Source organism: Diceros bicornis, chromosome 22, assembly GCF_020826845.1.
Source record: "Diceros bicornis minor isolate mBicDic1 chromosome 22, mDicBic1.mat.cur, whole genome shotgun sequence".
NCBI classification, from domain to species: domain Eukaryota; kingdom Metazoa; phylum Chordata; class Mammalia; order Perissodactyla; family Rhinocerotidae; genus Diceros; species Diceros bicornis.
Genome location: NC_080761.1, coordinates 58445879 through 58472095, shown reverse-complemented (window position 1 = coordinate 58472095; position 26217 = coordinate 58445879). Strand labels below are relative to the sequence as shown.

Genomic DNA, 26217 nt, shown 5'->3' with positions numbered 1-26217 from the left:
ACAGTTATGCCTGCTTAGGTTGATATCCCATGTAGACTGCATTCTTGAGATGCCATCACCTTAGACAATAAGCATACAAGGTAGGAAGACAGAAACCAGGACAGCTAAGACCCAGGCCGGGACAATCCGCAAGTGAGGCCCTTCACAGACAGATAATCAAGAGTTGACTGTATCTGTCAGTGTGTATCTTGTCCTGCGCATCGGGTGCTAGAGGAGAGGGCTGTGTGTATGAAGGAAGGCAGGGAGGCCCAGCATTGCTGACTGAGGGAGAGGAGCGAGATTCCGATAGTCTGCATGGTCCAGTTACAATGTTTTTGTTGTTGTGTTCTTTCATTTATAAGCTATCCATTTCTCCTAAAACATTTTGACAGTCTCATTAATAAGTTGCTATCTAAACATTAACACATAAAATAATGTGGATATAAAGTAGAAGCTTTAGAATGAACTTATACCAAGTAATGTTTTAACATAACTACTTGGAAAATGCAGAATCTTAATAGAATGTTCCTTTTACATCCTTTCTGTTAATCTATTCCCAGTATATAGAATCCGAAGTGTAAAATTTTATTTCATAAATGACTTGTGGGCTTCTTAACTGCTAAGGAGACTATTAGTAATTTGTTACTTTGTCATGTGTCCACCTTAAATACAGTGTTACTTTACACTTGTATAATGCTTTACAAATTCTGAATTGAAATATTTCAGTATGTTTTTAAAACAGTCTCTAAACTTGTTAAGTAACATAGAAAATCTGTCTGTCTGGACAGGCCAGTGCTAGGTCCCCGTGAAGTAATGATGGGTCTGCTCAGGGGGCGGGGCGATGGTTGAGGGATGTCCTTGGTAATGGTGGAGAGTTGTAGTCAGACGTTGCAAGAATTGGATACTGTAGAGTTCTTACTGCATAGAAATCACTCTTTTCCATTTTAAGATTGAGAACCTCGACCCCCGAGGCATTCAGCTGTCGGCTCTCTTCATGAGTGGCGTGGACATGGCCCTGTTTGCAAACGACGCGTGTGGCCAGCCAGTGCCCTGGGAACACTGCTGTCCTTGGATGTATTTTGATGGGAAGCTCTTCCAGTCCAAACTCCTCAAAGCAAGCCGGGAAAAAACCCCACTCATCGACCTCTGTGATGGTCAGGTCAGTTACAGGAATGCAGGCTGCAAGGGGCAGGGAGGGGTTGGCGGCCGCCCCCAGCTGGAATGAAGTAATGCTCACTGGCTGATCTGTCATCTTTCGTACAGAATTGTAATGAGTCTGTGCGACAGGATTCTGGTTTAGGTTGGGCCCAGCCCAGTGTGTGACTGAATGTTAGCTCAGTGCCATGTGCGCTGAGTTCCTGGTGTACACTCGATTCTCATTATTCATAGTAATTATGTTCTGTAAATTCACCTTGAGCACTGAATTACCCAATACTGAACCTCTGCTCCCAGGGGAAATACGGGGTTAGGTTCCTGTGAGCCTCTGGGCGCAGCGTCTTCATCCACCACTCAGCACGTAGCCTCGTTTATCGTGTTTCTGTTTAAAGACGTCTTAATGAAGACATATTGTTAGTTTGCTGACATTGACCTTGGGGCAGTGGCCGTTGACTCTGGCTCAGCCTGAACGAGCTCGTCTCCCTAGGGCACAGCACAGCCTGGCCTTGGGAACACCAGACAGCTGCTCGTGGGGCCATTTCCAACAGCAGAACCACCCACGAGAATAGGAGAAGCCTGGCACTGCGTAGATGGGGAAAGCAGCACACCTGTTTACAGTGTCGCAGCTGAAAGGAGAGGGCAGAGTGTCGCCTTCTTTAACCTCAGCCAGTAGATCAGACTCTCCCCCACTCTGCACACGTCTGTGAATGACCACGAAAATGCCATGAGTGTTGATGTTGGGGTTACAAGTAAATTTTAGCAAGTAGTTGAATTTGCAGATGTGGAACTCATGAATAATGAGGATCAACTGTACTTTTTAAAATCCTAATTTAAAAATAAAATGAAGGAGATTATCAGGTTATCCTGTCCCATTGCATAAAGAGGCTCACATTTGCTTCCAGCTTTTAAACCTTAGACTCCAAAACACACATTGTCTCATGTGCCACCGTGGCTCTTAAGTCAAGCTCAGTCCAAGGCCAGATTTACAGAGGAAGCAGATTTTCAAATTCTCTGGTTAAATGTTGGCTGTTGGTATGTGTATTTCCGTGTGTATTAACAAAAGACTCTACAGTTGAATGTTTTAGGTGTTTTTTCGCAGTGCCATTTGACACTCACGAGTTGTGTTGTCCCCAGTTGTGCAGCTGTGTTGTTTCCATGCTGTGACTAACATGAAACCACTGAACAGTCCTCTCCAGGCAGCCTCACACCTGGGGCTCCAGGCTTCCCTGAGCAGCGTGTGTCACCTGCTCGGTCCCCTCTGTAAAATTCAGTCACTGCTGACCTCGTGCTCAGTTGATAGGCGGGTCGACTTTCCAGGTGTGAGCTGCCCTTTGAGCACGCCCAGAAGGAAGGCTGCCGGTACCATCTGTCCGGATAGGACGGAACTGTTGGTTTTGAGAACCAAACTGTTTCAGTTAATAACTTTTACAGTAAATGGTTCTCACCTGAAGGTATGCTGGGAAAGTAGGAATTTAAGTTTATGTTTGTTTATGAGCTTAAGATTTCTCTTAATTTTTTTGCGTTTTTGCTTTTTTGGTCATGTTTGCGTTCTGTAAACCAGTGTTGGTGAGCAAACTGTGACTGTGTTATTTATGGGTAAATGAGTAGACCTGGTCCAGCAGTTCATGTGTCTTATTTCTCTCCTGTTCATTCCGATTCAATTGAAACCTTGTGAACCAAGTTCTCATGTGCTGGTCCTTGACTTGCAGGCCGAGCAAGCTGCCAAGGTAGAGAAGATGCGGCAGAGCATCCTGGAAGGGCTGAGCTTCTCCCGGCAGAGCCACCCCCTGCCCTTCCCACCGCCCGGGGCGCTGCCCTTCTACCCCGCCTCCGTGTACCCGAGGCACCTGGGGCCCGTGCCCCCGGCTCCGGGCCGAGGGCGGGGCTTCGCAGGTGAGTGTGTTGTAGGGACACACACGCAGCATGCAGCCTTCTTCATGGGGCTAGCTTGCTGTGTTGAGCCCTTGTGATGAATTTGTCAGCTTAGTTGTGAAGTCTGCAGCAACAGCTCTCCTTAGAAAGGAGCAGACTTGATCCCGGAAAAGATAATGGGAGAGGGAGAGGGAGCTACAGGAGCCATTGTAGAGACGAGATTGGAAAATTGGTCAGCATAGCTGAAAGCTCTGCTCACGTGGTGATTTAAGCTTTTCTCACACGTGAGGTCAGAGGAGCCCTCCTCCACTGAGCCAACATCCTGGGCCAGTGGCAGAGCCCGGGTGAAGGTGCCCGGTCGCAGGAGGCTCCCCCGAGAGGGGGTGAGGTGTCAGTGTTGCTCCACTGGTGACCAGAGGGGCAGGAGACCCCTCCCTGGCAGCTGACGGTGTAAGAACAACCGCAGGACACGGGGGTTGTCTGCCCGAAAGCCTTGCGGTGGCTCTTCCTGAACCTGGTTCCTCACGCCTTCTCCCGTCTCTCTCCACCCGGGTCCCACAGGAGTCTGTGGCTTTGGAGGCCCCTATGGGGAAACTGTAGCGACAGGCGCTTACCGTGCCTTCCGCGTGGCGACGGCGGCAGGACACTGCGGAGCCTTCTCAGGCAGTGACAGCAGCAGGACTAGCAAGTCGCAGGGCGGTAATTATGCCTCGCCTCCTCCTAGAGCTCTGCCCGCCAGCAGTCCCCCGTGCCAGCTGGCTCTCTGCCTCCTCTCCTGTCCTGACTTCAGCACCACGTCCTTTCCGCTGGGCCCCGGCCTGGCCTCGTTGCTGTCCTCTCCCAGCCCGTCTGTCCCCGGCTCCACGGCAGCTTTGCTGTGGCCCATCTCCGCCTTCCAGCGGGGCCAGTGCGTCTCCATACGCAGCCCTTGTGTGTGCCCGGCCCCCGACCGTCGCCCCCCGTGAGAGCTCGGGCTCCCAAAAACACCCGCTGTCGTGTTCTTCTGACCGTGTTCCCTGACAGCCCCTCTTGGTAAAGAGGATTATGCTTATATAGAAGATTCTAAGGTCATAATAGAATTCCTGGCATAAAAAGTTTATCATGGTTTGTTTCATAGAAACATTTTTAAAAGAAGATCTAATATCAGATATGTAAATAAGTGAGTTTCTTTTAAATTCCCATTGCTTCTCATTTGTATTAGGTTTGCAAGGGAGAAAAAAAGGCCTTAACCTTTAGTTTTGAAATAATGTCTTGTGATTTTGTTGTAATTAGAAGCCTGTGACTTGTGGCTTTGTCACGATCCTGCATTTTAGGACTGCAGATCTAAATCTAGCCATCAAGTCACAATACAGGATTATTAAATACATTTTTGAGTAACTTATAGGATACGCAGGCCTTTGTCTCTTGACCAGAAATGCTTTTCCAGCTGTTCCCTGGGGTGCTTGCAGAGGCTAACGAGAGTCTTCTGTAGGAGTCACGCTCCCGCAGACGAGGCAGCCCTCTCGGTGGCTGTGGGGGCCGTTCCTCCCCCTCCTGGACTTGCATGCCCCTTTCCTTCCTCCCTTGGCTCTCCCGCTGTCCGGGCCGTTCTTCTTCCTGTCCTGCGCGTCGTGCAGCGCACAGTGACGCGTGCTCTCTGCTTCACGGTCGGCTTCAGCTCCTTGCAACCCTCACGCTGGCCGCAGTCGCGATGAAAGGCTCAGGGGGAGGTTTGACTGTGGACACGTGGGGTCGGAAGTGGTTTCTTAGACTGAAATGGTGAGAGGAGCCTGCTCCCTGACTTCCCCCGACTGTGTCTGGAACTGAGATCTGCGCTGTCCAGGGTAGTAGCCACTGGCCACATATGGCTCTTGAGCACTTGAACTGTGGCTCGTCCAAACTGAGCTGTGTCCTAAGTGCAAAGTACCCATCTGATTTTAAAGACTTAATATGGAAAAAAGAATGCAAAATATTTCGCTACTAGTTTTTTATATTGAATACATGTTGAAATTAATATTATTTTGGATATATTGGCTTAAATAAAATATATATTATTAAAACTTATTTCATCTGTTTTTGTGCCTTGTTAATGTGGCTACTGGAAGATGTGAAGCTTGTTGTAGGTTTTGTTGGACAGGCTGCCTGGCTGCTCATCCTCATGGCTGACGCCAAGATGAGGGAGAGTTTATTATAATCCATTCCATCTGCCGGAAAATAAGACTGTTGTTCTGTTTTGTTTTTATCAGAAGTTTTGCTATCAGCTAATTATTTGAGAATTTTCTTAGGTAAGTCAGAAAACCTTAGAATATGCAGGCTGCCAATAATTAATACAAGTTAGTGAATACAATGAATATTTGTGACCCTGCATATGGGAATTCTGTTTTAACAGTACAATAGGAGCTAACAGGCTACATTTACTGATTAACTTCTGTGATGTTTGGTTAAGGTGGTAAACTCAGAAGGAATTACCCAAAGAGAATATCCTTCTGAGTTTACAGATTTCCATCTTGGTGATGCAGGCGGCGTGCCACGTGCCCAGCGACAGGACATTGTTGGGTCTGTTTCTATGTTGCACAGGTGGCAGTTGTGACCCCTGTCAGTTGTCACGGGGTCTTTGAACAGCCAACGTATTTGTCCTGCTTTCAGGTGTATTTTTAACAACAGTTAAAACTGTTAAAATCAAGCAGTGTGCACATACAGTCCATGTCATAAACAAGAAGTCTGCACAAAGCCAGAGAAGGGGGCTTCTTATGAAATAGAAACCACAGTTGAAAAGACATTTCTTGCTTGCTTCTCTTTGTTATTCTTAATTCTGTGATTGTAAAGATTGGTTTTTTTTTAATCTATTTTTCCTGTAGGAATCCAACCTATACCTTCTCAGGGAGGGAAGCTAGAAATAGCTGGCACCGTGGTTGGCCACTGGGCTGGGAGCAGACGGGGCCGTGGGGGCCGCGGGCCTTTTCCCCTGCAGGTCGTTTCCGTTGGAGGACCAGCAAGAGGGTGAGTTCTGAACAATGAAAACGTATTTGTATAGATAAAAAACAGCCACTTGCTGTTCTTGCTTTTCTGAATTATGAGTTTACTAGAAACGTTTTTATATCATTAAATATACACTTCTTTGACATCATTCTTAGTGGTTGCATAGCATTCCATTATGTAATTATTTAGACCAGTGTTAAATAATCATCCACACATTATTCAATTAACCATTTTTTTAATGTTTAAAAAAAGCAGCAATTTTGAATTGTATTATTTCTCAAATTGAATGCACTGGATATGGACAAAAAAATAAGGTTGATTCCTTGGCATAAATCTTTGGTGTGACCATGATTTATAAACTCAGTGCTTCCCATAGCACAAGATTAGACATCTTTATATCCATTTTATATTATTTAAACGTTTAAACGTTGTCTATAACAGGTTCAAGTCTGTTTGCTGTTGTTTTCTTTTCTTTGTTCAGGCGTCCAAGAGGAGTTATTTCCACCCCGGTGATCAGAACATTTGGACGAGGTGGCAGGTACTACGGCAGAGGCTACAAAACCCAGGGTGTGATGCAGGTAAGAGCAGGGCTGCGCCCAGTTGGGACAGTGGTGGGATGTTTCTGTAGCTGTGGGGGGGCCTCTAACACAAGAGTGCACGTGGCGCTCACCAGGTGTAACTCCCTCCACCCTCATCGTCTTGGTGTGGTTGTCGCGAGACGGAGTGTGGTCTTGTGCTCACAGCTGCTCGTAGGGACTGGGCTGAGGATAGTCCAGGGGCTGTTAATGGGCTTGTGTTATGAAACATTATTTAGGTAAATAGCATTTAAGATTTAAAAAGAAAATTGTGGCCTTCAGTGCTGGGACAGTGCACCTTTTTCTCCTTCTCCTGGACCCCGGGGACTCGCTGTTCCCTGAGAGGATCAGCCCATGGGGAAACAGTCACATGCCTATGTCCCTGAAGAGCTGGAATTTTTTCCGCTTTGGATATACTATTTTAGGACCTGGGTCCTGACGAATTTCCCCTTGGGAATGATCTTTTAAAAATACTAGTCAGGGGGCCGGCCCGGTGGCGCAAGCGGTTAAGTGCGCGCGCTCCGCTGCGGTGGCCCGGGGTTCGCTGGTTCGCATCCCATGCGCGCACCGACGCACCACTTCTCAAGCCATGCTGTGGCGGCTCCCATATAAAGTGGAGGAAGATGGGCACGGATGTTAGCCCAGGGCCAGTCTTTCTCAGCAAAAAGAGGAGGATTGGCAGATGTTAGCTCAGGGCCGATCTTCCTTACAAAATAAATAAATAAATAATAAAAATACTAGTCAGGGGGCTGGCCCAGTGGTGTAGTGGTTGGGTTCGCGCACTCTGCCTCGGCGGCCCGGGGTTTGCGGGCTCAGATCCTGGGTGCGGACCTACGCCCTGCTCATCAAGCCATGCTGTGGCAACATCCCGTATACAAAATAGAGGAAGACTGGCACAGACGTTAGTTCAGGGACCGTCTTCTTCAAGCGAAAAAGAGGAAGATTGGCAACAGATGTTAGCTCAGGGCCAACTAGTCAGCCCTGACACTGTTGTATGTCGTCTCACCTCTTGACTTAGGATATTTAATCAGTGTGCAGTTTTTCCCATGCCATCCATGTGAACATTAGGAGGAGTACACTCTTGTGACTCCTACTTAATAGCTTATATTTGGAAACTTAATTGGCCAAGAGAAAAAAAACTTCTGCCTTTACCAGGTGATCTTAGCATCTCGGTAACTTCTGTTTGCATGAACTACACCAGACAGGTCAAGTGCAGAGGCTGTTCCTTCCCTGACAGCAGGGCCAGGCGGCCCCTCTGTGCAGGACGGCAACCAGCAAGGGGAGGTACTTGGCTCATTCTGGCTCCCCCGAGCCCCACTCTGGTCTTCCTCCGCCTTCAGAGGCACCCTTTTGAGCTGAGGGCACTCTTAGCCTCTTGACAGGTTTACGAGAGGGTGGAGAACGCTGTGCTTATTAGTGTCCCAACCCAGAGCCCACGCTGTGAAGACGGCCCTTGTGGTGGGCCATCGTCATCCGTAGCGGACGTGGGGCCTTTCCTGAGGTGCTTGTAGTGAGTCTGTGCCTCCACGTATAAATCGTAGATACTAGATGCCACCCAGCACGTGTGGCTGCATGAGTTCTAAGGCAAATACCCACATGGCTGATGCCTGAGGGATGTAGCGCATTTCCCGGCCACACCAAGAGCCCCTCACGGGCCGTCCCAACGCCAGCCTGCTGCCTCCTCTGCCTAGAATCACCGTGACCCCAGAAAGTGCCTGACCTCCAGGCTCTCCTGCCTCTCTGGTGGCTGTCCGTGTGTGTGTCCCTGGACCCGCAGCGGGGCTCCGTCTCCTCCGTCTCTGCTGGCGCTTTCCTTCACCTCCTCTGTTGAAGGGCCACCCGGCACCCCCGCAGGCTCACTGTGGATTCTGCTGAGTTCGCTCGTGGGGCCGTGCCCTGGGTGGCTCTGTCCCCGTCTTTCTCGCACCTGGGGGCTGGGTCTGGATGCTGCGTCAGACACGGCTTTGTCCCGGTGGCAGGGCTGGAGTGGAGCTGCATGCTGTCGTGTCTGCTTGTCTTTTTTTACGTGAGGACTGTTGATCCTCAATGACTAGATCCATTCATTCACTGGGGATTGCAAAACAAAGATATTCTCATTCCATCATATCTTTTTCTTAATTTCTTGGGGTATTTTGATAAAAAGATGCTTCCCATAGCCTCCTGTTTATAGCCCTGACAGGAGAGGCACGGTACCCTCGTGGTCCTGCGGCTAGCCCTGCCGGCGTTGGCCACTGGGCCATTGGCCATGACCTTTGGGCTTCGGTAGTTTCCTGTCTGGGGCATCACCTGGCCCGGCAGATCTGGGACAGCTGTTTCTCTTCATTTCGTGGTTTCTTCAGTGGGAAACGGCCTTTCAAGACCGCAGTTTGGGCACCGAGGGACTCTGGCTGCCATCGGTTCTGTCACTGTTCCTGGTGTTCTGTGCACACAGACACACAGAGTCCTCTTTCTTCGTACATAAACGTGCACACACATCCGACATACTTTTTGTTGTATTTTCTAAGGTAAAATCCTCATGAATTCACACCGATGTTTCCAATTCAAACTGAGGACTACAGGGTTTTGTTTTGTTGAGCTTCTTCCCTGTTACATCTCTGTGTCCTTTCTTTCATGCCCAGTTACTCTTTCTGGGCTTTTCCCATGGTCAGAGCTAGAGGGGAAGGTGTCCGCATGCACGCTCGTATGTACTGTGCACACACAGACATGTATATGTGGCTTTTCCCGTGGACAGAGCTAGAGGGGAAGGTGTGCACACGCACGCTCGTATGTACTGTGCACACACAGACATGTATATGTGGCTTTTCCTGTGGACAGAGCTACAGGGGAGAGGTGTATGCATACACGCTTGTATGTTCTCTGCACACACAGGCATAAATACATGTGCTGTTGCTTTGTTCTTTTTGCAATGAAATACCTCAAGAGTTTGTGTTGACTCTTCTGATTCAGATTTAAGACTTGGGGAATTTGACTTAACCTTCACTGTTTATGTTTGTATCTATATGTCCTTTCTTCTGTCCTGAGAATCCTGGTTCCTAAGAGCCCAGAAGGTGATTGAATTAGAATGTCTCATAACTGGTCCTCTACTCCATCCCATGTTGCACTCACAGTTAGCTCGCCATAGCTAATACCATCATCGCCACCGCAATCACTGAGCAGAGTTAAAATGTTGCTGTATGCTCCCTCCAGCCTCTCCTACCATTCTCACATTTAAAAAAATAGCTGTGTTCTTGCTGTCTCCGTGGTCTGAGCCACAGTCATGACCTGCCATGCTGTCCTTTAGCCTCACTTATCTGGCTCTGCAGATTACTGCGTCCCAGGCCCCACCAGCCTGCATCTGTGGGTCTGCCCTGTCCCTCTGAGGCTCGTCCCATAGTGGAGTCCTCAGGGAGGACTGATGGGAACAATATTCAATTTGAAAGCAGCCTGTTTTCCGAGTAATGGAAAGCCTGTCTTTCTCAAGCATCTTACCTACGTTACGTCATTTTCTTCTGTCGTAAAGCTCTGCTGTCCATGGCTTTCCCTGTGAACTCGTTGCTGTTCAGCCTCAATGCCCAAGCTGTTCCTGTTTTTCCGTCAAAGTTGAGTGGTGTGCCCTGCTGCCGGGCGTTCCGGGCTGACGCGCTCTTTCCAGACGCAATGTCAGATCTTGTCTTACATCAGAAGTCTTCTTGAATCCCTGGTTCTCGTTTCTGTTCTTTTCCTCCGCCTTGCTGTCTCTGCTGCTGCTGGTCCTTCTGGGTCTGTCTGCAGGGCTCGGCTTGCTCTGCAGTCCTTCCGTCTCTTTCTTCCTTCCTTTGGGCTCTAACTCACATACTGCACAATTCACCTGTTTAAAGTGTGCAGTTCAGTCTGTTCTCAAGGGTATGCAGCAGGCACCAGCAATTCCAGAACATTGGTCACCGCAGAGAGAAGCCCCTGACTCGTGAGCAGTCACCAGCCCCGCCCCCGACAGCCGGGCTCTGCAGGGTCTGTGCACTCGCACGTGGGTGCCCGCGTTGTGAGCACTCCAGCACTTCATTCTTCCTGTTGCTGAGGGGTCTCCCTCGTGCGGGTGGACCTCATTTGTTCATCCATTTGTCTGTGGGTGGAGGTTCAGGTGGTGTCCACTTTTTGACGGTTATGAATGATGCTGCCATGAACATATATGCAAGTTTGGTTTTTCCCCCCAGTTTTATTGAGATATAATCAACATATAACATTCTATTAGTTTCAGGTGTACAGCATAATGATTTTTTTTTTTTTTTGGTGAGGAAGATCAGCCCTGAGCTAACGTCCTTGCCAATCCTCCTCTCTCTCTTTTTTTTTTTTTTTTTTGCTAAGGAAGACTGGTCCTGGGCTAACATCCATGCCCTTCTTTATATGGGACGCTGCCACAGCATGGCCTGACAAGCGGTGCGTCGGTGTGCACCCGGGATCAGAACCCGGGCCGCCAGCAGCTGAGCGTGTGCACTTAACTGCTACACCATGGGGCTGCCCCCCAGCATAATGATTTGATATTTGTATATATTGCAAAATGGTCTCCACATAGTCTAGTTAACATCTATCACCTCACATAGTTAAAAAATATTTTTTCTTGTGATGAGAACTTTTAAGATCTAGTCAGGCCTCCACATCTGTTGATTCAGCCAACTGCGATCAAGAGGCCTACGATGGTTGCATCTATACTGAACATGTACAGACTTTTTTCCTTATCATTATTCCCTAAACAATACAGTATAACGACTATTTACGTAGCATTTACCTTGTGTTAGATACCGTAAGTAATCTAGAGATGATTATTCCAGAGAGAATCTAGTAGTCTAGAGATAAGTAATCTAGAGGTACATAGGTTATATGCACATACTGTGCCGTTTTATATAAGGGACTTGAGCATCCACAGATGTTGGTGTCTGTGGGGTCCTGGAATCAGTCCCCCGCGGATACCGAGGGACAACTGTACTCTCTTAGCAACTCTCAAATATACAAGACAGTATGGTTAACTGTACACATTATGTACAAGTTTTTGTGTGGACATGCTTTCAGTCCTCTTGGGTACACGTGTAGGAGTGAATTCCTGGGTCGTATGGTAACTTCATGTTTGCATTTGAGGAACCGCCAGCTGTTTTCCACAGCTTGTGCACCATTTTCCACTCCCACTGGCGGTGTATGAGGGTTCCAGTTCCCCCTCCTCGCCAGCACTTGTTATTATCTGTCTTTGAGTTTGGCTGTCCTAATGTGTGTGAAGTGGTATCTTGTGGATTTGGTCTACACTTCTCTATCTTTGTTTCTTTCTGGTTTTAAAATTTTTCTTCCTTTTCACCTTCTTCAGGGATTATGATGTTTATTTGGTGTTGTGTTTCTTCTAGTTTAGTCTTCATTTCTGGAATTATTTTTTCTTTTTCTTTTGAATTCTTCCCAAAATTTTTCACCTCACTTCTGGCTTTTCTTGGTTTGCTCTGTGCTGCTCATCCTTATCCTGTCCCATCACAGCCCATTTCAAGTCAGAGGACGAAGTCTTGGTCTTTGATGGACATGCCTTTCTGACATATTTCGTTCTCCATAGGATGTGGTTCCATCCCCATTTGCTCATAATGGCGTTCTGGGCGGTTCCATCTTGGTACTTTCTGTTGCTTGTTTTTGGGTGACGTTAATGTTCTTGCCCCTTGAGAAAGAGAGATGATGAAGGGCAGCTTGTTCCTGAGATTTCTGGCCCGGCTCTCCCATCTCTGTTGTTGACCTCCTGCTGGGGCCAGTTCTAAGTGGATGTGTCATTGGGTCAGGGAGGCTTGTGGAGCATTTAGAGGTGGGGGACACCTCGCAGTGGCCAAGGCTCACAGGAAGCATTATTGGCTGTAGAGAGAGGGAATGTCTGTTTCCAAACAGGTAGGGGCTGGCTTTCCTTCTTAGCCCTCTTGCATCCTCCGTGCACACTCCCCACTTCTCCCAGGAGTGACTGTGGGGAGGTTCCCCAATGAACAGGCCCCAGACGCAGTTCCTGCAGCAGGCTTCTGGCAGGGGCTGCTCCGTCACCACTGGCGAGACCGCTGCAAGTGTTTGTTTAGTTCGACGAGTGGACTTTTTCCTGAGGCTGAGGGTTTGGAGGTTTGAAAACATGTACTCGAAATCTTCAGGATTATTTTTCTCCCCTTTTGGACCTGCTATATTTTTATACTAATTATTTTTTTCAAGGTTCTGGGAAAATGACAGTAGTATTGACTTCTGGAAAAGTTTACATTACTGTTTCAGAACTCTAGGATTGAACACTAAAAGGAGAAGACATTGTGGGAAATTGAGCCCAAGGGAGAACGTGATAACCCCTGGTGTACAAGAGGGTGTCCCTAAGGAAAAGGTGATGGTCACTTCCAGCCCCACTCTGTGTATTGACTAGAGAGACTATGGAGAGTGTAGAGAGAGTACTGACTACACAGTGTACAGAGTATATAAGAGAATATGCATAGAGCAGAGCGAGTATAGACTGTGGAGGGAAGAGGGTATATGACAGAAGATGCATAGAGCAAAGAAAGTGTAGACTGTGGAGGGTACAGGGTATATGACAATATGCATAGGGCAGAGAGTATAGACTGGAGGGAACAGGGTATCTGACAGAATATGCATGGAGCAGAGAGAGTATAGACTGGAGGGAACAGGGTATATGACAGAATATGCATAGAGCAGAGAGTATAGACTGTGGAGGGAACAGGGTAGATGATGCATAGAGTACATACCCCGAGGGACACAGCCATGTATTGTGTTGTTCTTGAATCCGCAGCGAGTGTCATCTGGCCTAGTTGGCGTCTCTCTCTCCCTCTGTTTATCAAAAGCTGCCTTATTGCTTGTTGTCCTTCGTTCAAACAGGGGAAGCCTCCTTATGCAGCTTCAGCAGAAGAAGTGGCCAAAGAACTGAAGTCGAGGTCCGGGGAATCCAAGTCCTCTGCTGTGTCTTCAGACGGGTCCCTGCCTGAAAACGGAGCAGTGGCTGAGGAGAAGCCGGCTCCCCAGATGAACGGGAGCGCGGGCGACGCCAGGGCCCCCAGCCACTCGGAAAGTGCCTTGAACAATGACTCTAAGACGTGCAATACAAATCCTCACTTAAATGCACTAAGTACAGACAGTGCTTGCCGGCGAGCTGATGCTCTGGAGGCTGCTGTCTTAAAGAAAGAAGAGTAAACTTATTTTTTATAGAGGGTGAAGGATGCTGGAAGGGTAAGGATTTAGGAATATCTGGAGAGAAAGAGAGCCTACAGTTACGTACATTTTTTCCTTTCCGTAAGAGAAAAATGAGGACTTTGGAAATTCGGATCCCTCTTTGATATCAGAGATTTAAACAACACATTTTTAGTTTTAACCAGTTGTAGTCAAAATGCTACAATAAAACAAAAAGAGAAAGAAAATGAAGAGCATTTGACTCCCACACTTAAAATGAAGTACACACAAAGTTTAAACTGGTTATGACAAAAGCCTATAGTTGTGTTTCTTGAACTATAAAGAAAACAAATTTTGGCAGTCTTTAAGTATATATAGCTTAAAATATCATTTTTAGCATTTGGCACCATATGTATGCCATTATCTTTGATTTTGCATTACTGTTCACAAGAAAGCTTTGTCTAAGGCTTTGATTTTATGATTATGAAAGAAATAAGGCACAACCACAGTTTTTCTTTCTTAAATTTCATCACTGTTGATGTGGTTCTTTTGTGTTAAAAAAAAAAAAGTGCAACTATCAAAACTAAAAAATAGAGTAATATTGCCGTTCTGCTGATTTTAAATATACAGTACATCATACATACTTTACAAGCAAGTTAAATGGAGATAAAGTTGAAATCATAGAAGATGCAAATGACCTTTCAAAATCAACACAATGTGTTCTGAAACTTTTCGTGACTTAATACCATGCATCTGTGATCAATGAACTATGTGGTTTGAATCGGACGTAGACCATTAGTGCTACTACTTGAGCTAAACTTCTGCATGGTTCATGATTTTTCAAGTGTGTAGTTAATATTATGCATGTTATTGTCCTCTCTTCCATTCTTACCAGTATGTGCCCATTTGCAAAACAAAAATGCTAATAATCAGTAATAGTCCTATAAACGATGTTAACTCTGTTTAGTCATGGACTGATCTTGCTCTAACCTTAAAATTTTGTGATTATTGACCTCTGTTGCATTTATTCTAAAACCCCCCAAAAATTATCTAGCTGTTTCGAATATCAACATTACCCTGGTGTATTCACTGCTGTATGCATTATTGTTCTTTGTTGCTGTTTTTTGCCTTCATATTAGCAAAATATGAAATTCTGTGAAAAACATAAAAAAAAAATCCCTTTGATCTTTAAAAAAAAACAAAAAAAACAACCCCCCTTCTGTAGCAGGAAACAAATTGCTTGTTCTTGAGAACTTTCCCATCAAGAATTTAGTAGAAGCAGGTATACTTATATCATTTTGATGTTTTTGTTAATGTTTCCAAACAATGTACTTTGAAATCAGAATCACTTCTTATTCGTTTTCATATAATTCTCCTGATGCTCTTCATCACACGTTAGTGATCAGAAATGAGATGTAATTCCCCAATCCCTGCCCGCAAGACCTGAGTAGGATCTTACTGTAAGTTGAAGGGAGTTTTGCCCTAACTCATGGATTGTGCAAGAATGAACTGCTGTTGGGTTTGACTGATTGTAGACGGGTTGTGGTGTGGTGTACCTGAAGGCTATTGAATGCAACTTACAATGCTTAATAAAAATCTTTATTCTTTTAGTATAAAGTATGGTGTGGCTTTTAAATTCCTTGTGAAAACATAAATTTTACTGAGGTTTAATTCAAATTGAAACAGCTACTGAAGAGCTTGGTCGATTAACCAAAATTTAGAAACGTGTTGCTCTTTTCGAGTAGTTCCCAGTTTCCAGCTCTAAAGGAGCAGACAGGCACGGGGGACACGCAGATCGCGCTGATGCTGACTTCGGAGTTGCACACTCACAAAGGAGACACTGGTACAGCAGGCTTAGAAATTTAATTTTTTTTGAAAAGCTCAAGGAAGACAATTTGATCTTGGTTAAAACGCTTTTTTTAATCAACCAGATCCACCGTTTATTCGGGTTTGTTTCGTTTTCACCTGACGTCCGCCACGTGTAGGTGTCAGGTCTCGTGGGCCCCCTGGGCCGGGACTGTCCTCGGACCCTCCCCGTCTGTGGTGACCCGGCCAGCGTTGCTCTGCGGCCCGTCTCGCTTCCGGGCGGTCGGGACCCATCACCGCCGTGCCCCGTCCGCGCCGAGCCCGCGGAGGGGCGGCCCTGGGGTCCCCGAGGCGCCCCCTGCGCTGAGCGCGCGGCCGCGGCCGGCCGGGGGACACCCCTGCGCGCCGCCGGGAAGCGCCGCCCGCGCCTCTCCAGCTGCACCCTGCGGACCCGCCTCCCGAGCGTGTGGGCGGGGCCGTGCGCAAGTGGCACGGCGCGGCCGTGCGCGGGGCGGGGCTGTGCGTAGGCAGGGCGTGGCCGTGCGCGGGGCGGGGCTGTGCGTAGGCAGGGCGGGGCCGTGCGTGGGGCGGGGCTGTGCGTATGCAAGGCGGGGCCCGCGCGGGGCGGGGCCTGCGTAAGGTCAGGTGGGGCTTGCGCGGGGCGGGGCCTGCGCGCGGGGCGGGGCTTGCGCGGGGCGGTGCGCGCGCACCCTCCCTGAGGCCCGCGGTCCGGCGTGTTCCCGGGGCTGCGCAGGCCAGGCCGGCGGAGGCCGCGGGCCTCTACGCTGTGGCCTCTAACCGAACTCCGCGCGTGGCGCGCCGACCGGGTCCTCGGCACGGTGAACGCGGCCTTGCGGGGCCGCACGGACTGGGCTTTCCCTGCTCGGTCAGCGATCAAGTTCGTGGCTCCTGGAGCCCGACCACAGTGACCCCGCCCGGCCCCGCACGCCCGCTGTCCCCCGGCCCCGAGCTCTGCGCCTCCCGGCACTGACCAGGGCCCCGGGTGGGCCGGTCTGTTCTAGGCGAGCCCTGCGACCTCTCGAGGTCCTGGCGGGTGTGCAGACCCCAAATGCCGTTAACCTCCTGCCCCCACAGGCCGCGGCTCCGGGGTCGGGAGCAAACGCAGGAAAGCTGCCCCGGAGCCTGGCTCCCGACTCGTCTGTCCGTCGTGTCGGCCGCGCCGCGCTCGGGGACGGGGCCGCAGCCCCTGCGTCCGTGCCGCGCCCTGGCCCAGGGCGGGCCCACGGCCCAGCGCTCGCCCTGCCGCTCCGCGAGTCCGCGGGAGCCGCAGCCCGGCCGGCGGGCTGCGTCCGTCCAGTGTCCGTCGCCAGGCCTGGCGGCGTTCCTCCGCGGGTCAGTCTGTCCAGGCCGGGCCGTGTTCTCAGTGCCGCTGGCCTCTACCCCCAGGTGCCAGCGGGGCCTCCCCGCGGTGACAGCCGCAGCCCCGCACAACTCGCGCCCTCCCTGGGGCAGGACCACCCGCCCAGAGAGCAGCGCTGTGGTCTGCAAGGGAGAGGGACGAGGGCCCGGCCTGGGCAGAAGCAGACGGAGGCCGCGGACGCCGCGCTGGGCGTCCCCCCCGAGACACGAGCCTGGCAGGGCAAGGCCCGAGTGGTGTCCGAGGTAGGCGAGGGGCCAGCGGCCGAGCGTGGCACGGCTGGGGCCTGGGCTGGGCTTCTGACCTGGCCTCGCCCCTGCGGCAAGTGGCGCACACTCCAGGCTGACCGTGTCAGCGTTTCTTTTCTTCCGTTTTTTTTTTTTTTTTTGAGGAAGATTGGCCCTAAGCTAACAACTGCCAATCTTTCTCTTCTTCTTTTTTCTCCCCAAAGCCCCAGCACGTAGTTGTGAGTCATAGTTGTAGAGTTGTAGCTCTTCTATGTGGGACGCCCTCCGCGTGGCTTGATGAGCAGCGAGTAGGTCTGTGCCGGGGATGGGAACTGGGAACCCTGGGCCACCAAAGCAGAACGCTGGAACTTAACCGCTACAACGCTGGGCTGGCCCCTCTTTTCTTCCTTTTTAAAAAATAGCTTTCATTTTTTTGTTTCAAAAGTAATGTTTATTATAGTAACTTTAAAAAATATAGGTAAACAAAAAGGAAAAGTAAAATCACTGGTCATTCCTCTGCCCAAGACACTAGTTGTTAATATTTGGTCTTCATCTTTTCTTTTTCTTTGCAATATAGAGATTTTTGTTTGTTTTTTTACAGAAAATAATCAAGCCATCCATACCTATTTTGTAACATCTTTTCCCACCTGGCCTCACGTTAGGGCTGTCACTCCGTATTCTGCCATAGCCCCACGGCTCTCGAGGTGGCACCGCGATGTCCCTGCCCGCTCAGTATGGCTGGACATCCCCGTATTGATGGAGTGTCCGCATTGGGCACTGCTCTAGGCCCCGAGGGCGGCAAGGGCCCCTCCTCATGGCACTTAGACGTGGGGGCAGTCTACCAGTGTACAAATACAACCATTTCAGACCAGAGGACAATCACATGGGGAGATGGGCACGCCGAAGGGGGAGCCTCTGGCAGGGGGATGAGAAGGAGGAGGGCTGTGCAGAGCAGGGAGCAGGGGACAGACAGAGCCCCCAAGGGAGGCGAGAAGCTGCAGGGTGAGGGTTCTGGGCTTCTGGTGGCCCTTCAGAGGTTGGGAGCCGGCTCTGGGTGGTCAGGGAGGGGAGGCAGCACCCATGCAGGTGATCAGCACTTCGCCAAAAGGAGGGCAGGGGTGGGGTGGGCGCTGACCAGCCTGACTTTGTGCGTCTGATAGGAAGACGGGCTTCTGGTTTTCACCTCCATCACATCCGTTGCCAGCCAGAGTGACAGTCCCTTCTTAGGTTTACTGTGCCCTCGGTTTCTCCATGCTCCAATTGACAGAGAACTTCTGACGTCCTGGCTCTTCCACAGTTCTAAAAACCCAGGCCAAGGCAAGAATGTTAAAAATGAATTCAGCGTCTGTACCCTCATCCACTCGTCCCTGCAAGGACCAAGGGAGTTCCACACCTCCTCCCCCTCCCTCTGTCCTCACTCCTCAGAGGAGCTGTGGCCACACTTCGCGTCCTCAGGAGCGGCTCTCTCTTGCAGCGGTCGTATTCCACCTCCATTCTTCTGAGGATGCCTAGTCTATTGCCCTCCCCACCACTCCTTCCTCCCCACCTGGCAGAGTGAATCCTGCAGAGGCTGCTTGGCCCAGAGCCCGCTTCCACCCTCCCCACGTGGGCCCTAGGCTGTCGGGTGCTTGGCCTCACCTCCTCGCCCTGTTAGCTCCCCGGGCACAGCTTGAGCCCCAGGTGACCCAAGCACCTGCAGACAGGGCCAAAGCACGCTCTGCATGAGGCGCTTCACCAGGTGCTGGGGCAGCACCGCAGCCGGTGAAGCAAACGGCAGGGGCACCCTCGGCTGACCTCCCCAGACCTTCCCACTGTGGCCACTCCTGGCATTTGTGCTTGTCCTTCCCTGACATGAGGGACCCCAGTGTGCGCTATAGGAGGGTCGCTGGTCTCAGTTGGTCTGGAATAGCCCTGGTTTGTCCGGTTCTGATGTTTTATTAACAGCACCCTTTTGGGTAGTAAATTATATGGTCACGTGGCTGGGGTTTTTTCCTACAAACTCGCTGCTTCCAAACCTCGCAGGGCCATCCTAGAGATGGTCAACAAAAGGCACACTTTCATGCCTATCAGAAACACCCGGAGGGCTTCTGCAGTTCCCATGGGTCACGGTCCATTTCAATCCGTTCTGGATCAGATCAGCTTGGTCCAGCTACTCCGAGAAGGGCCTGCTCTTGGAACTCTCTTTGCTTTCACCAGAATGGATTCATCTGTCACAAAAGCACGCTCCAACCTTGAACTAGCATCTCCTTTCTGGCATCTCCCACTCTCCAGACAGTTATGAGTTGTCTGTCTCCTGCTCTGGCATATGAGCTCCTTGGAGGTAGGAATGTGTCTCCTTGTTCACAGCTATAAAACCTGCACAAGTTGTGTGCCAACACATTTGATGACCTAGGTGAAATGGACAAATTCCTAGAAACACACAACCTGCCGAAACTCATCATGAAGAAATATAACATCTCAATAGACCCATAACTATTAAGGAGATTGAATCAATAATCAAAAACCTTCCAACAAAGAAAAGCCCAGAACCAGATGGCTTCACTGGTGAATTCTACCAAAAATTTAAAGAAAAATTAACACCAATCTTTCTTGAACTTTTCTTAAAAACTGAAGGGGAGGGAACACTTCCTAACCCTTTCTATGAAGGCAGCATTACCCTGATACAAAAGGCAGACAAAGACTCTACAAGAAAAGAAGGCTACAAACCAATACCCCTTAGGAACATTGATGTAAAATCCTCAACAAAACTCTAGGAAAACGAATCCAACAGCACTTTAAAGGATCATACACCATAACCAAATGGGATTTATTCCTGGAACGCAAGGATGGTTCAACATCCTTCAAATCAATAAAAATCAATCAATGTAATACACCACATTAACAGAATGAAGGGGGAAAAAAACATATAATCTCAATCAATGCAGAAAAAGCATTTGGCAAAATTCAACACTCTTTCATGATAAAAATATTCAACAAACTAGACACTTTTTCACCGTAGTAAAGGCCGTATAAAAAAAGCACAAAGCAAACAGCATATTCAATGATGCAAGACTAGAAATAAGCTTTTCCCCTAAGATCAGGAGCAAGAGAAAAATGCTCACTTTTACCACTTCTGTTCAACATGGTACTTACTGGAGGTTTTAGCCAGAGCAATTGTGCAAGGAAAAGAGATAAAAAGTATTCAAATTAGAAAGAAAAAAGTAAAATTGTCTCTCTTCATAGATGACATGATCTTATATCATGTAAAAATCATCAAGATTTGGGAACTCTAAAGATTCCACAAAAAACCATTAGAACTAATAAATAAATTCAGCAAAGTTACAGGATACTAAATCAACACACAAAAATCAGTTTCGTTTCCATATACTAGGAATGAATGATCCAAACAGGAAATTAGGGACACAATTCGATTTACAATAATATCAAAAAAAACAACATACCTAGGAATAAACTTAACCAAGGCGACAAAAAACACGTATACTGAAAACTACAAAACATTGCCAAAAGCAATTAAAGAAGACACAAAAAAATGGAAAGTCATCCCACGTTCATGGATCAGAAGACGTAATATTGTTAAGATGTTGACACTACCCAAAGCGATCTACAGATTCAGCACAATCCCTGTCAAAATTCCAACAGTCCTGTTTTGCAGAAGTGGGGAAGCCAATCTTCAAATTTACAGGTAATAGCCAAGGGCCCAGAAGAGCCAAAACATCTTGAAAAAGAAGAGCAAAGTAGGAGGTCTCACACTTCCTAATTTCAAAAGTTACTATAAAACTACAGTAATCGAACAACAGTGTGCTACTGGCATAAGGACAGACATACAGACCCATGGACTAGAATAGAGAGCTCAGAAATAAACCCTTGCCCATATGGTCAAATGATTTTTGACAAAGGTGCCAAGACCATTCAATGGGGAAGGACAGTCTCTTCAACAAACGATGCTGGAAAAACTGGGTCTCCACATGCAAAAGAATGATGTTGGACCCTTACTTCACACTTTATACAAAAATTAACTCAAAATGGATCAAAGACCTAAACTTATGAACTAAAACTATAAAACTCTTAGAAGGAAACATGGGGGAAAGCTTTATGACATTAGATTTGGCAATGATTTCTTGGATATGGTATCAAACGCACAAGCAACAAAGGAAAAAATAGATGAATTGGACTTCATCAAAATTAAAAAATTTTGTGCATCAAAGAACACGATCAATCAACAGAGTGAAAAGACAACATACAGAATGAGAGAAAATATTTGCAAATCATATATTCCATATATAAAGGATTAACATCCAGAATATATAAAGAACTCCTACCATTTAACAACAAAACAAAAACACAACCAACCCAAATAAAAAATGAAGGAAGGACTCTAATAGACATTTCTCCAAAGAAGATATACAAATGGCTAATAAGCACATGAAAAGATGCTCAACATTACTAACCATTAGGGAAATGCTAATCAAAACCACAGGGACCATGGAGTTTCAGTGGAACCAAATTTTTGCCATTAAAAACTGGCATTATATTGAACTATACATTGAGAAATCAGTCAAATTAAAATTTTTAGGATGGCTGTAATAAAAAACAAACACCAAAAAAACAGAAACAAAAACAAAACCCAAACACCAAAAAGTAAGAAGTGTTGGTGAGGATGTGGAGAAATTAGAACTCTTGTGCACTGTGGTGGGAATGTAAAATGGTGCAGCTGCTGTGCACAACAGTATGGTGGTTCCTCAAAAAGTTAAAAATAGAACTACCATATGATTCAGCAATTCCATTTCTGGGTATACACACAAAAGAAGTGAAAGCAGGGACTTGAACAGGTATTTGCACACTCATGTTCATAGCAGAATAATTCACAGTAGCCAAAAGATGGAAGCAACCCAAGTGTCCATTAGCAGTGAAAGGATAAACCAAATGTGGTCCATCCACAGTGGAATATTATTCAGCCTTAAAAAGGAAGGAAATTCTGATGCCTGCTACAATATGGATGAACATTGAAGACATTATGCTGAGTGAAATAAGCCAGACACAAAAGGACAAATATTGTGTGATTCCAGTTATATGAGGTCTCTAGAAAAGTCAAATTCAAAGAGACAGAAAGTAGGACGGCGGTTGCAGGGGCTGAGGCGGAGTGGGGAGGGAGAGTTTAGTGGAGTTAGAATTTCAATCTGGGAAAATGAGAAAGTTCTGGAGATGGATGATGGTGATGGTTGCAGAACACTGTGAATGCCACAGAGTTGTACACTTAAAAATGGTAAATTTTATGTTGTGTATGTTACCACAATTGAGAAAAAAACCTGCAGTAGCATTCAGCACAGTGTTAAGTGAGTGAGTGAATAAACTCGTCCCGGATCACGCTGTTGGATAATAAGGCGAATAAAACATATGCCGGCTTCAGATGCTCAGGGCACCAGGCGACAGGTGCGTCATTGGAGGCCTCGGTGGAGGGGCAGCGGGTCTCGAAGCTTGGGAGCCCACCTCCTTCCCCCTGCAGCTGCCAGGCCACTGGGGTGGGTGTGAGGTCTTGATGCTGGCAGACTCTTGGGTGCTGCGCCCCTGGAATGGGGCAGACTTGGCTGGCGGGTGTTGAAGCAAAGGGCAGACCACCAGGAGGGGCCACCGAGCTCGGGGGCAGAGTGCTAGGCGCGAGCAGCCAGCGAGGACCCCTGGACTGCCGAGGCCACCGCCCCCTCCTTCCTGGCTCCTTGGGAGTAAGTTCCCTTTGCCCTCCTTCCCCTTCACGAGGCCTTGCCCGTCCAGGCCCTGCTCTCAGGTCACCTCCTCAGGGGCTCTCTGCCTCGGCCAGCCACCCCCCACCTCCTCCCGCCACTGCCGGTTCCCCAGGGCACGGTGGTGCCCAGGCCGCCAGGACTTGCGTGTGCACGGTCTCCCTTTACTGCAGTGGGAGCCCCCCACGGTTGGGCCTACCCCTCTCGAGGCCACAGCACTGCTTGCTCTCAGCAAGGGCTCAGAACATGTCCAGGTAAAGGAATGAGAGGGAGGGACGCCATGGAGGAGAGGGCTTCCTGGGGGGAGACAGAAGGGAAGGCACAGGCAGAACCCCAACAGGAAGAGTTGGGACTCGTGCTGGGATTTGGAGTCCGTGGGCAGCCGGGGAAGAGCTTTGAAGAAAGGAAAATATCTCAGTGGACACGGCTGCACACAGGACAGGTCAGGAGGGCAAGGAGTGGAGGTGGGTGGGGCCCAGTGCCGTCAGCGGTGAATGGCCCCCAGGCCTGTTCTGTGTACTCGGGGTGTCTGAGAGGTGGCCGAGGGGCCGCAGCCCAGCTCGGGCCCTCGGGAAGTCTGGGCTCCTGGTTTGTGCCCCCGACTCACCAGCCAGCTGACCTCCTCCACGAGGTATTTAACTGCTCCAAGCCTCAGTTTTCACTCCTGGAAAATGGCAGCAATACCACCTCTCTATGCCACGTGTCTAAAGACCTGTCTCTAAGGTGGTGGCAGTAACACCTAAGGTGTCAGTGTGAGTGTGGGGACTTGCTGAGTGCTCCTGCATCCTCGTAGCCACCAGCGGGGCTTGGTGATCTGGGGCACGGATGGGAGACCTGAGGCCTGCTGTCCTCTCCGCCCCTGAGGTCAGCCAGGCCTGGGGCTCTGACCAGGGTTCCTGGGTGGCTCCAATTCCAGATAATCTCTCTCTCTTTACAGAGCTGAGCTGTGCCTGCATGCTCCTGGGTCCCCTGAATTCTGTCCTCCTCTGGGGGTTGGGCATCACGGACGTCCAGGATGGTGTGAGGGAGGGCGCGCTGTCCCCAGCAGGAATGAGGGGGAGAGGGAAGTTGTATTCCAACCAGAAACTCAGTTGGAGAAGGCAGGAGGGAAGGGAGGAGGAAGGAAGGAGCAGGAGGAACCCCTGGCTACTCCAGGCCCTGCTGCTGGGTCAGAGTCACAGCCAAAGAGTTGGTCCTCAGCCTCTGGAACCAGGAAGGACATCCTAGGGGCCTCATCCCACACCCAGGGGGTCTCCCGGGCTTGCCTATCAGCTCCTCCCACCTTCTCCCCCACACTCCCCCGCCCAGCTCCTCCTTGCAGGGTCCCCATCAATCTTCTTCTAAAGGGTCTTCCTGGCCCTCCTTCTCCCCTGTGGGGTCCTCAGGTCGACTGTCTCCTCTGGTGGGGTCCTCTGGCCCACATTCTCCCCCAGAGGGACCCTCGGCCCACCTTCTATCCCTGAGGGGTCTCCAGATTGACCTTCTCCTCGGCAGGGGTCCCCCGCCTGCCTTCTCCTGGTAGGGACCCCCTGGCCTGCCTTTCCTTCAGGTCTCTCCCTGCCCACTTTCTTCCCCAGAGGGGACTCCTGGCCCACCTTCTCCCCGGAGGGGTCTCCTGATCGACTTTCTCCTGGGAGGGGTCCCCCGCCTGCCTTCTCTGCAGGTCTCCTCCGGCCCACTTGCTTCTCCGGAGGGGTCTCCGGATCGACCTTCTCCTCGGGAGGGGACCCCCGGCCCGCCTTCTCCCCCGGAGGGAACCCCCGGCCCACCTTCTCCCCCGGAGGGGTCTCCAGGCCCGCCTTCTCCCCCGGAGGGGTCCCCGGCCCGCCTTCTCGCCGCGGTCCCCGGCCCGCCTTCCGCGGCGGGAGCGCGGCCCAGGCCGGCGGGCGGAGGCGGCGCCACCCGGGGCGCTGACGTAGAGGCCGCTCGGCGGCCGGGGGTCCCTTCGGTGGGGCCGCGGCTCCCCGCCCGCCGCCCCCGCGCGTCCGTCCCTTTTGTGTCCCGCGCGCGGCCGCCCGCGCACACTCGCGCCCTCGCCCCGGCCGGCGGCGGCTCCGGGCGGCCTGCCCGCGCCGCGTTGTGCGCCCGCGCCGGCCGGAGCGGGCTGTCGTGCGCCCCCGGCCCGTCCCCGCCGCGGTCCCGCCCGGCCCTCCCCGCCGCCGAGCGGAGCGCAGCGCGGCCGCGGGCGGCGGGCGGCGCGAACATGGCGACGGTGCCCGTGTACTGCGTCTGCCGGCTGCCCTACGACGTTACCCGCTTCATGATCGAGTGCGACGCCTGCAAGGACTGGTTCCACGGCAGGTGAGCGCGCGCCGCCGGCCCGCCCGGCCCGCCCGGCCCGGCCCGGCCCGAGCGCGCCCCGCAGGCCCCGGCCCCCGCCTCCCGCCGGCCGCGCGCCCTTTTGTGCCCGGGGCGGGGGCCGGGGCCAGGCCAGGCCGCCCGGGCGCCCCTCGCCGCCGCCGCGCACAAAGCGGGCCCGCGGCCGGGCCGGGAAGTTGGGGGCCGGGCCGCTGACAGGGGCCGCCGAGGCCGGGCTCCGAGGCCCAGGCCCGGCCCGCGCCCCCCGCGAAGTTGCAGGAACTTTCCCCGCGCGACCCGCGGAGGCGCGAGGGGCGGCCCGTACGCGCGGGACTGGGGACGTGGGCCCCGCGCGCCCACCCCCGCGGCCCCGAGTCCGGCCCCGGCCCCGGCCCCGGCCCCGGCCCCTGCCGCGGCCCCGCCGGCCTGCGCGTCCCGGAGTGCGGGTGACAGGACGGTGTCTGCGGGTGCGGTGCTGTGGCTTCGCCGCCTCCCCCCGGGCCGCACGTCCCCCTTCCCCTCCTCTCTGCCCCAGACGGGGGCACCCCGGTTTTGACTTGAGCTTAGGCTCCCTGAGGAAGATGGGGTGGCGGAGGTAAGGCTGGCCCTTGCCGTGGCCGTGACCTGGCCCCGTGCCTAGTTTTCAAAAGCGAGGCCCCTTCCCACCCAGAAGTAAATACTGGTGCCCAAACTGCTCCAACAGGTTCTCCGGTGGTGGGGCCTTCGCAGGACGGCGGGGCCGGCCAGACTGTGTGCCCTCCAAGGCTCCCGTCGCAGACCTGCCAGGAGCAGGGCTGGACGCAACAGAGGGGCACCTGGTGGCTGGTGGTCCTTGACCCCCAGGGAGGAGAACCTGGTGCTGGTTTTAGGGTGGACATTCCCCGGGCTCTTAAACATGGGCTGTGGCCTCTGTCCTGCCAGGTCACATGTGGGAGCCAGGCAGCCAGACGTGACAGGGCCTGCTCAGGTTGGGGCAGCACCCAGCTGAGTCCCTGTGACAGGACCCCAGTGAGGAGGGGGTGGGACTCATAGTGACCCACTGAAATCTGGGCCTCTCAGTCTGCCTTCCTGCGGGTGCCTAGGGCTGTGGAGACCCCCCCAGCCCCCGA

At 50.9% G+C, this 26217-nt stretch overlaps 2 protein-coding genes across 4 annotated transcripts in view; both read left to right on the top strand.

Moving 5' to 3' along the window:
• FAM120A (family with sequence similarity 120 member A) overlaps window positions 1–15278 on the top strand; it is a 110580-nt gene extending 95302 nt beyond the window's left edge. Inside the window, exons 13-18 of one of the 2 annotated variants that reach the window (XM_058566076.1) lie at window positions 929–1138; window positions 2844–3027; window positions 3568–3705; window positions 5844–5985; window positions 6446–6542; window positions 13374–15278. In XM_058566076.1, coding sequence (XP_058422059.1) covers window positions 929–1138; window positions 2844–3027; window positions 3568–3705; window positions 5844–5985; window positions 6446–6542; window positions 13374–13685 — 1083 coding nt within the window. In that variant the 3' untranslated portion in view covers window positions 13686–15278. The remainder of the gene's footprint in view (window positions 1–928; window positions 1139–2843; window positions 3028–3567; window positions 3706–5843; window positions 5986–6445; window positions 6543–13373) is intronic. The other variant, XM_058566077.1, reaches the window with a different exon arrangement.
• A 9691-nt stretch (window positions 15279–24969) lies between these two features.
• The window catches only part of PHF2 (PHD finger protein 2), an 86687-nt gene continuing 85439 nt past the window's right edge, over window positions 24970–26217 (top strand). For both annotated transcript variants that reach the window (XM_058566075.1, XM_058566074.1), the window contains exon 1: window positions 24970–25111. In XM_058566075.1, coding sequence (XP_058422058.1) covers window positions 25014–25111 — 98 coding nt within the window. In that variant the 5' untranslated portion in view covers window positions 24970–25013. The remainder of the gene's footprint in view (window positions 25112–26217) is intronic.